The sequence below is a fragment of the Vigna radiata genome, unplaced genomic scaffold (genome assembly GCF_000741045.1).
Source record: "Vigna radiata var. radiata cultivar VC1973A unplaced genomic scaffold, Vradiata_ver6 scaffold_7, whole genome shotgun sequence".
NCBI classification, from domain to species: domain Eukaryota; kingdom Viridiplantae; phylum Streptophyta; class Magnoliopsida; order Fabales; family Fabaceae; genus Vigna; species Vigna radiata.
In genome coordinates, this window is record NW_014543262.1 from 1,628,855 (window position 1) to 1,640,079 (window position 11,225).

At 33.6% G+C, this 11,225-nt stretch overlaps 1 protein-coding gene and 1 non-coding gene across 2 annotated transcripts; one reads left to right on the forward strand and one right to left on the reverse strand.

Moving 5' to 3' along the window:
• Positions 1–2,069: 2,069 nt before the first annotated feature.
• On the reverse strand, positions 2,070–5,228 carry LOC106753850 (probable arabinosyltransferase ARAD1). Its single transcript, XM_014635719.2, has 2 exons — positions 3,953–5,228; positions 2,070–2,955 (listed from the first exon to the last, which is right to left on the reverse strand). The coding sequence occupies exons 1-2, from the start codon at positions 4,943–4,945 to the stop codon at positions 2,443–2,445; spliced, it is 1,506 nt and encodes a 501-aa protein (XP_014491205.2). The 5' UTR covers positions 4,946–5,228; the 3' UTR covers positions 2,070–2,442.
• Positions 5,229–8,470: 3,242 nt separating this feature from the next.
• On the forward strand, positions 8,471–8,544 carry TRNAV-AAC. The gene has a single exon. It is a non-coding gene; the product is annotated as a tRNA-Val (tRNA).
• Positions 8,545–11,225: the final 2,681 nt, after the last annotated feature.

Sequence of the window (11,225 nt, forward strand, 5' to 3'; positions counted from 1 at the left end):
ATTATGCATTTAATAAATGCATAACGATCAAAATCTTGTTTAAAAATTCTCATAATTACTCGTGATAATCGATTATGGCAAGTCATAATTGATTACTGATAATCGATTATCTTGAGTATAAAATGATTTTTTCTGATTTAAAATGAATTTTAACGCAACTTAAGACAAACAATACTTAGACTCAAAGATAAACCACATTCAATACATAAATCTACGAAATTATAAAACTTTTAACACAAAACAAGTCTTCATGAAGATCTTCTTGCAACAAGAGCACTTGAGACTTGACTTTGAGACATCATCAAAACTTTTTCTCTTCAGCTTTATGCTATCAGAGGTAGTTCATTATTGAAGTTTTGGGGTGTTTTGAGTGAAGAATGAGGGTTTTGGGTAGTGAGATTTTGAGGTAATGGTTGTGGGTTGTTTTGGGAAGTTGGGAGACTGATATCAGACCAATTATGACTTGTATAGGCATTTAAAGGAGTAAAATATGGTGTGGAAGTGTTAGATTCATAATGGGGTAAGTTCTTGGGCACATTTTAGTTCAACTTTGAGGTTTGACTAATGAAATCTTGAAATAGAAAGGTTGTGAGTAAATTGAGGTATTTGTGTCTATTATCTAGTGTATTAACATTTGCCCATGTTGTCAGATTGCTAATATTGAGTGTGCAATTGGTAAAATTGAGTTTAAGCACTTGTGAGTTGTTGAGTTGGTTTGGCACATCTAATTCCTACCAAATGAGCAATGTAGTACTTTATTTTCATCTATAACATGTTTTCGTATCAATGTTAGTGTTACAAATTCTAAATTGATTATCTGGACATGTCTAAGATGCACCAAAACCAGAAAAATTAGGTTCCTGTCAAAAACTAATAAGAATAATCGATTATCTCACTTGATAATCAATTATTCTAGTCAGAAGGTTATCTTTTCTTCAAAGCTCTTGGGAATAATCGATTATCACATATAATAATCGATTATTACGGTTTGAAAATTATTATGGCATGAATCCTTTCGAGAATAATCGATTATTAAGTGTGATAATCAATTATCTCCTTAAAAAGAGAAACACTTAAAATTTAGTTTTTGGTTAAGGCGTCCTATATGCATATTAGTGTCTTTTGTTTTATACTTTATTTGTTTTCTTATGGATAAAAATTGATATGGTAATGTAATGCTTGTTTAGTAATATCAATGAGAAAGTTTATGAACTACGCATGAAGTTATGCATGTATTTGAAGTATGGTTGAAAAGGGTTTCTAAGGTAAAGTTCTTATTGATAGTTTCAAAGTGGTGAAATAAGTTTCAAAGGTGGAACTTCTTGGTGTGGTTTCAAATGTTGTTAGTATGAATGTAAGAAGCTCAGTTCTGATGGGTAATCTTGACACTCTAATGACCATTCATACTCAAGTAGAAAGTGGCGAGTCATGTGGTGAGAGTAACATAATGTCTTAGTCTAGGTGCTTCCAGTATGGCCTAAGACGCGATACAGACTAACCTTGTGTGGTAGATTTAATGGTTGTTAATTGTTCCACCACACAAGTGCATAACCCATTATAGTCCTAGCCCAGGGGCCTTTCTCCATCTAGCAAAGGGCATGTTAAAGACTAACCTTGTTTAGTAGCTTTAATGGTTGTCAGTTGTTTTACCACACAAAGGGCAAAACATGTTATAGCTTGACATTCATTGTGTATTCGGATTCAAGTCTAAGTTTGTTGCATGTTTAGGATGAATGTTTATATTGTGTGAAATGTAAAACATGTTGTAATGCTATTTCATTATGATAAATTGTTTTGCCACTAGCTTATCCTTGTTTTTTTGTTGTTTCTTGTGTTTTGCTTTTCTCTTTTGCGATAATCACCTAAATGGTGTGAGCTTAGAAATTTCAGTTGTTCCAACGAGAGGTTAGGACGAAGCAAATGAGTTGGTAGATGGATCTACAAAAATAGATCTATTGTCCTTTTGTATGTTTGTTTTAATCTAAGTAGTTCTATTATCATTTATATATATATAAAAGACAAATATAAAATTTAAAACAAAAATAAAAAATTGATGAATTGACTAACATTTTCAACTAACAACCGAGAGGTAAAAGCACAACGTATTGAGTCTCTAAACTCCCAAAGTACAACTTAACGTTGATGACACAGCCAAATGGTGTTTTGACATATCCCTTTGGAAACAGTTCACCAAATCAAGAACAAAGACACTTTCATTGTACATCCTATGAATCAGGTAAGTAAGAACGTTACATTACAATGTCAACGGCAAAATCATCACTACATTTGTATACGGGATGTTCATGTTCTAACATTTCTAAAGGCCAAACCTAAAGTCATGTGCCACGATATCTTTGGTGCACAACTCCAAACCAACAAGCGTGCATGCATTTACTTATGTTTCTCTCACAAAAAACTAGATGGTGCAGGTATTGATCTGTGCTAACTTCTCTGAAGAGACCTGAAAAACCTTCTAGACCTGTTAGTTTTCAACTTCATGAAAGGAACCTTTCGTTTCACAGCCTGCCAAATCATTTGCACAGCGTCACCCTCCTTGGAAGGGAACTGAAACTCATAGAAACTCTCAACCTCTTTCAACCTGTTCCACATCCTAGTCCACTCTTCCTCTCCAATGCTCCTGATGAAGTCTATCAAATACCTCTTTTTCAGGGCATCTCTGGTGCGCACAAATATGCAGAACTGAGAGTAGTCAAGGACATCCTCGTATGGCAACTCGATTTCGTCGCTGATGATCACAGGAACACAGTGACTGGCTATGGCATCAAACAAACGGTTTGATGAAGGGGTGTCTCCGGCTATGTTGAGGCAGAACTTGGAAGAACGCATGCCTTCTGTGGCTTTTTTAATTCCACCCTTTTGAACACTCCCAAATGAAAAATGCACATCCTTTTCGCTTTTCAGAAGATAGTATAGCTCGTGCCGAACATGACCTCCCTGAGTGAGTATGAGAACCAAAAAGGGTCAAGTTGAGCACAACAGATTTTCTGAACGAGAAGCAATATCTTACATGGAACAGTTTGATGTAGTTTCAAGAGTACTTTTGAACTTGTCTGTCTAACAAGGATTATAAAAATGAAACTTAAATTTTAATTAGAGCATCACACAAAAGTACTTACACAATTGTTTGAGTTTGTCTTTTACAAGATAGATTTGAATACAATTTTTTTATAAGTATATCAGTTTTCACTTTTAGCTCCTAATCTCCATAATGTTCGAGGACACATTTAGCTATTTGTGTCAATTAATGCTGGTATTAGAAAACTTATGTATCAGTCCATACGTATGTAAGTATTGTTCTGTAGTGTGGTAGCTAAGAATGCCAAGTGTTTCTTACAATGGAAGGACCACAAACAGAATATTTGGATGTTGTGGGAATCACAAAAAATTGCATGGACTAAAACCTACAATAGAAAATATCAAATCTTATCCCATACACATTGGTGATAATGTGATGCAAATTTGGCTACAAATACAAGCATGGTATACATTTAACATGAGCTGATACCAACTGCATCCATAAATGAATGTTCACAGTGAACATTATTAGGGATTTGATGACACAACAACTTATAGGTCTGATGTTTCAAACGAGAACCTGTGGTCCTCTGCACAAACTGAAAATATGACCTCATTCCATTACTTTCTAGTTTTATCAATAAAGCACAACTTTAGACTCTTAATTGTTTTCCCCTTAAAGTGCCAACGTCTAGTAGTTGTGTACACTTATTTAACAGAGCTGATCAATTAAAACACGGATTTTCCAAAGAAAGAATTAGTTGTGCTGAATATTGCCATTGCATCAAACCAAAATGAAGAATGAAAGGAAAGAGATTCAAAAGCCTATACGTCTGATACAAAATTATGATGAAAGACAGAAAGGAAAGATTCAAGAAACTAAAAAACAAGACATCAGATAGTGAGAGAAACATACATCTTTTCTGTATATAGCTCCTTGGAAGTAGAGCAATATTGGACGGCTGCCAAAAGTGGATTGATCATTATCATAGGATCTAACCACATGTTTGTAAGGTGCTATCACATCTTTCTCAACATTAGCCACGTTGGGAGGATACCTCCCAAAATCTGAGAGAATGAAAGCTCCTGGCCACAACTTGGTTCTTGCATCTAACATACTATTTGGATGGTGAGCCAAGATGACATGATCCTTCCCCCCTGACCTCTTCCATTCCTCTTGTGCTGTAACATAATTCACCAACTTTTCCTGCAGCACCTGGTTCCTGCTCCTCTTCTCGTGTGGGCCAGTTTTAGAAAACCGATTATAACAAAGAGAGGAAAAGAATGGCACAAATATCACATCAGCATCACTAGAGTTTCTAACTCTCATCACACTCTTTGCTTTAGATTCTGCTTCAGCTTCAGGTACCTCTGAATCAAGAAGATCCATAGTAAGCCAATACTCTATACTATGCTGCAAATTCAACCCTCCAGGGTAATGGGGTGACACAGCTTTGATATCAGGCCAAACACTGTCTGCATTCTCTTGAGGTTTCCAATCCAACAGTCCAAAATGGAACTCGGGAGGCAAATCATACATGAAAACTCTCAGCACCCGTGGTTTGCATTTCACACCTTGTTCTTCCGGCACGTGTTGTAGTAGTGGTTGTTGTGCCACATCACGTGTTGTTGTCGTCGTTGCTGCTTCTTCTTCTATGCTGTCACCGAGTATTGCTCTATTACCAATCGAGGGTTCTACTTCTTCTACATCATTTTGCTGCACTGGATCAGAATATGAGTCGTTGAAGGAAGTGAAAAGGCTGGAGTTAGGCATAGCATCGGATTGCGTGGAACGCAGAACGAATAACCATGACAACATGAACAACAACGTTGTCATTGCGAAGAAAAAACACAAGGCCTTCTTAGAAACAACCTTGATGGCAGAGGCAGGCATGGTTCTGTCGACCATTGTAAAAACAGCATTCCAAGCAATCACAGTTGGAAGCAAGGTGAAGTTTGGTGTCTGAAACAGTGAGAATCACGTGAAAAAGCCATAAGGGTCCGTGAATGGTTGGTTGTGGTGACATAAGAAGAAGAAGAAGAAGAAGAAGAAGAAGAAAAAGAAGAAGAGTTTGTATTTGGAGTTGTTTGTGTTTGTTTGTTGTGTTTGAGTGATAGATATAAGAGCGAGGGAATAGGGTCTAACTGTGGAAGCTTTCTCCATGATTAAAGGGTCTCCACGTTTTTGGGTACAAATGAATCAATGCATCATCGATTTCAGAAGTAGACAATTTGGTGATTTCAAAATAGTACAAAAGTTTAACGTGTAAGTTTGTGCTAATAATAGTTTAGTATTACAGTGCTTACCGTGCCGTGTACTGTTATGTGAACAAAACATATTCCTTGGAAAAACCGACCATTTACAATTCTTTATCTTATCGCTAATTTTAAATGCATTACAATTACTACTATAATTTTGTTTAAATTTTTATAATATTTAAAGTAACCAAGGAGTAGCTTTAATTATAAAGTTCAAACAAAAACTAGTGGAAATAATTTTTTTGTATTAAAATTACTTTTTATTATATTAAAAAAAAATATCTCCATACTTATTATGAGGTGATTATTTATTTTATATTTGAACTTTTTTTATTTATCTTTTTAAATAAAATGAATTCGCATACTCCTCTTAACACCAACTTGCAAATCGATTAGATAAAAAAAAATTAAAATGTGAAAGAAAAATTGATAAATAATATAATGTCATGTAAATTAAAACCTGAGAATCGTAACATGGTTTCGAATTAATTGTTAGTTTTAAAAGCTAAATATCATTTTTTTCTTGTTTAAAAAATAAATTTTCAGTTCTATAGAAAATTATGAGATTTTCAAAATTAAATGTCTAGTCTTAAACTAAACCAGTCTCTATTCAGGTTTCAACCTTATGAATGAAATACAAAAGAAAAGATAATTAAATAGAGAAACTATTTTAAAAACTAATTCAACTTAAGATATTTTAAAACTGAAATAAAAAGTATTTCAACTCTATTTCAATCCACGTGTTTTATTTTAAAATATGCATTGAAAAATAGAAAGAAAACACAATGCAGACCATTTTAAAAACTATTTCAACTAAAGATGTTTTAAAATTAAAATCAAAACTATTTCGGCTCTATTCTAATCCAGCATGTTTTCTTTTAAGATATGCATTTGAAAAATAGAAATAAAACAAAATTAAAAAGATAGGCTATTTTAAAAACTATTTCAAGTAAAGATATTTTAAAATTAAAATTAAAATTATTTCAGCTGTATTTTAATCTAATACGTTTAACTTTAAAATATGTATTTAAGAATTTGAAAGAACCTAAAAACTTAGTAGAGTGGCTCTTCCAGGATCTTGGGTCTGGGTGCATTGTGAGGGGTGTATAGGTGGAAATGTGATCTCTGATGGGTCATTTGGACGTGAACCATTTCCTCTATTGATTCCTTTCTTCTTCTCACTCGTTGTCGTCTATTGCTGATTTCATGAAAATTCTTGCATGTGTTTTATAGTCCTTTCTATCACCTCTTCCATTGTCTTTGTTGGCGGCATACACAAACTATTTCTGAACAGTTGTGGCCTTAGGATCGTCACCACATGTTGCAATGAAAAATCCTAGTTGAGGTCCTTAAATTGTCTCAAAAGGTCCTACCATAACGGTTTACGAAGGTTCGAAGGGATCATCCTTCTCTTACTCGATGTTTATCAAGGCTAGGGTGGTCAAATTCTTCATTCGAATTGTTGCAAACTATCTGCAAAACAAATAGCGCACTCTCGAGAATTTCTCCAGGGAGTTTGGTGGCAATAAATTAAACCACGCCAAGGCTTATACCTTCATAGATAGGGAGAAGGTCCTACATCACACTGGATCACTTGTGGTGTAAAAGGTCATTGGGTTGACTAACATCCTCAAATACTTGTCTGGATTAGTTGACTAGCCATACTTCTCAAAGGTTGGAGGTGTCCATCGATCAAGCATGGACATCTCCATGATTGTCGGGTGAAAGGTAACAAATTGGTTGTATAGACCATATGCATAGAGGGATTACCCTTGTTGGCTCTCGTTCTCTCTTCTCGTATCGTCTTGCACGGTTCTTTCTTCTACTTGTTGGGGATAGACTGACATTGGCTGCCTAGACTGTTTGGTAGTCTGCTCTTGACAAGCGGTCGCGTTCTCAACCCTTAAAGCCCTTATTTCCTCTTTGTGCCTATGTTTCATATCCTGCATTTGGCGTTGCATCACTAAAATAATCTCCATGGGATCCTATTGGCTGCTTTACTATTCTGGTCCTACCATGCTCATGTTTCTTGTGGTCACTATAGGGTTGTTATGTTGAATTCTCAGTCTCACGGTGGACGTCAAAATTTTTCAAGTGTGGAAATCAAGGTTAATAGTTCACTATTGTTTAAGTTGTTGGTAGTCCAAGTACTCGTCGTCATGTTAGTGTCCGTCCTTGTCGTTCATCCATTATGCTTAGAGGTTACTTAAGAAATGTACTAATGTTAAAGTCGGTAAAGATTCATCAGCTCAAGTTATTAATTTATATTAAATGTCATCACCTACCTACTTACCTCCTACATATATTTATAGATTTTGAAATGCGTTTTTGATAAATCGCAGCCTAATTATGACCCAATTGGTAGAAATTATGTTGTCTTAAACTTGTTAGAATTAATATTAATTTCTTCTTTTACCTGACCATTCGGCCTCACTTCTCAATCATATGATTCAAAGAGAACTCGTGTGGGAAGGTGAACTATTCAGTCCGTAGTCATATATTACACAAATAAATACAGAAATTATTGTTTTTATCCGTATATAATCGATCCACTTAGACTCCTATGATATAAACTTACAATATAAAAAAGTGAAAATTGAGAACATGGAAAAAGAAAAAAGAGAGGGTAATAGTAGTAAACCAATGTTTTTAACAAAAGGTTGGATACTTACAAAAACAAAAGGCAAGAGACCAAATCTGTAATTCTGTAAGTTAAAAATTAAATGACATAATTTTGAAGACTAGAATAAGGATTCAATTTCCTAAAAGAAATAATAATAATTTAATTATTCATTAGAGTATTTTTACTCTAAGTACAAAAAGAGTTAAATTCAAACTTATAACAACTTCATTCATTATGGATTGCTACCATTCATGAAAGAGTTAAATTCAAACTTATAACAACAACTTTATTCACACATATAACCGTATCCATAAACATTATTAAAGTGCACAATTAAAGCGCATAATTAAAGTGCTGTATGCCATTATATTAATACGAAAAATTAAAATACAGAAAACAAAACACATGAATAATTAAAGTGTTGTGTGCCATTATATTAATACGAAAAATTAAAATACAGAAAGCACAACTCATGCATAATTAAAGTGATGTATGCCATTAATATTATATTATAAATTATATATATTACATTCAAAATTCGAAGAACACAAAGGTGTCGTGGTGTAGTTGGTTATCACGTCAGTCTAACACACTGAAGGTCTCCGGTTCGAGTCCGGGCGACGCCAGTTTGATGTGTCTTTTATAAATAATGTATGTTTTGAATTAATTTTTGTTTGAACTAAAATTTAAAAAAAAAATGTATTTAAAAGTAATATATATATATATATATTTATTGGACTACATTCTCTTCGAGGATGTTTTGAAAGGTATTTCCATATTTACATATACATTATGGAAAAGTCATTCTAGAACACAAAAATAAAATTTCTAAAATGATTGTTTTAGAATGTACTTACAGATCCATAAATGACTTAGTCATTTTATAATTTTATTTTTGTATTATGGACTGAATGTTAGAATGTAATTCTATATTAAAAATTGGAAATATCTTTCAAAAGTCATTTCAGAATATAATAAAACATGGGAAAACAATCATTTTGAAATAGGGATATAGAATATATATAAAAATATATGTTTCAGATTAGATGTTTTAAAAACATATTTTGAAACAATCATTTCGAAATATAAAAGTACGTTAGAAATCATTTTCGAATTTAGAAATACATTCGGGAATAGCAATTCTAAAATGTATAGAACATAAATCTTCCCAACGTCTTTGGAATGCATGATTTTATCGTTAGCATCTTCAACATTCCTTGCCACCACTTAAGAACTTCTCTTCCTCGAATTGAAGTGTCAGGTTTTTTTAAAGGGTGTTTTTCATTTATTTTTTATGTTCTTTGTTGTTGCATAACTTTCTCTTATTATGCAGGTAGTTCTAATAAATTATGAATCACGTTCTAACGTGCAATCCAAACTGTTTTGCTTCGGTGTAAATAGCTATAAATGGCATGTTTCTATTTTTTGAATGGCAAGATTATGTGTTTTTTTCTTTCCAAGCATTCTACTTATTTTATTTATGTATTAGATTAACAATTGGTATCAGAGATCTCTAAAAGGTCTTATCCAATATGTTAGGGAGTGATTTCCAATCCATGAGTGAGTGATTTCTTTCATTCTTAGTAAGATGACAAATCTTGAATTTGTGCAATCCATTATTCCCAAAATTTATGGTCATTATGACTTTTGGGCAATGTCCATGTATAATTTCCTTCGGAGCATGGAGTTGTGGAGTCTTGTGGAGGTTGGTATACCTACACCCGTAATTGGTTCAAGATCCAGTGGTAAGGCTCAAAAGGGATTTGTAGAGGTAGCTAAACTTAATGACTTGAGGGTCAAAAATTTTCTCTTTCAATCCATTGATAGAGAAATATTGGAGACTATCCTTGACAAAAGTACATCACGGGTAATTTGGAACTCTATGAAATAGAAGTACCATGGGTCTACAAAAGTGAAACGCTTACAACTTCAAGCATTAAGGAAAGAATTTGAGGTACTTACAATGAAAGAAGGAGAAAAATTAGACAACTTTCTAGGTCGCACCATGATTATAATGAGTAAAATGAAGTCCAATGGAGAAGCAGTGGAACAGAGCATTGTGGTGAGTAAAATATTGAGATTTGTGACCCTTAAATTCAACTACATTGTTTATGCTATAAAGGAGTTAAATGACATTAATATTCTCACCATTGATGAGTTACACGGAAGTCTATTAGTGCATTAGCAACGAATGATCGTAGTACAAGAGGAAGAACATGTGCTCAAAGAAACCCATGAGCATACCAGTAGCATAAGCACTTAAGAGGAGGAGCCTGACAGAGGCAGAGACTGTGGTGTTTAGAGGCAGTTGTGGTAAAGGGAGAAGAAGACAACCATTCAACAAGGCCACCACTAAGTATTTCAAGTGTCCAACTTCCTACTCCTTCCTACTCTGTCCAACTACATCCTTCCTACTCTGTCCAACTTCTCAAGATGGATCTTCGATAAGGATTTCCCACTCTCTACCACATTCTCATTACGCTCAATTACATAAATTTCACATCCAACATAATATAATACATACAACACAAAATGTAATGGTAAACTACCATAAAAAATAATTTTAATATAAACGTTATGGGAAACCAAGAAGTTGAATCTGGTAAAGCCGGTTAGACATCTTCTTATCCTTCCAGATAGATGTAATAGAAAAAGGATATACACTCAATAATTCATACAAACATCATAAAGTCCATTCATCCCCAAAAATCATACAAATTGAATATATCACAAAATAATTTAACTACACATCATCTGTTTGATAAGAATTAGTTAAAAACAGATCGAGTAGACTTCCAGGAAAGAGAGGTGCGTCACAATGGACAACTTAAGTACCAGGTCTTTCATTAGCCAAAGTGTTCCTCAACGTGTTATTAACAAATTTCTTATTCACAGATTCAAAATAGCAGCATATAATATTATCACAGAAATTCAAATAGTTATACAACAAGCACATAGGTTTTTCATTAACAGTAATTGCACAAAATTTCAAAACATAAATAGTTAAAAAAAAAATATTTTATAATATAAAAATTTAGAAAGGTTAGCTCCCCTTACCTCTTTCTTTCCAGATTTAGTTTCCTACTCAGAAGTTGTTACCCCGAAAATCCTCCAGAATCTCTACTCTTTTTGCAACCAAAATTTCTTCCTAATTCTTTCCTTCTCTCTTTTCTCTCTTTCTCTCTTATTTTTCCTCTTTCTTATGCATAATCCTTCTCCCCCTCCCTTGGCTATTTATAGCAAAAAAAAAAATTACTCTTCAAGTTTTTTTTTTAATATTATTTTATTAAAAAATAATATTCTAACC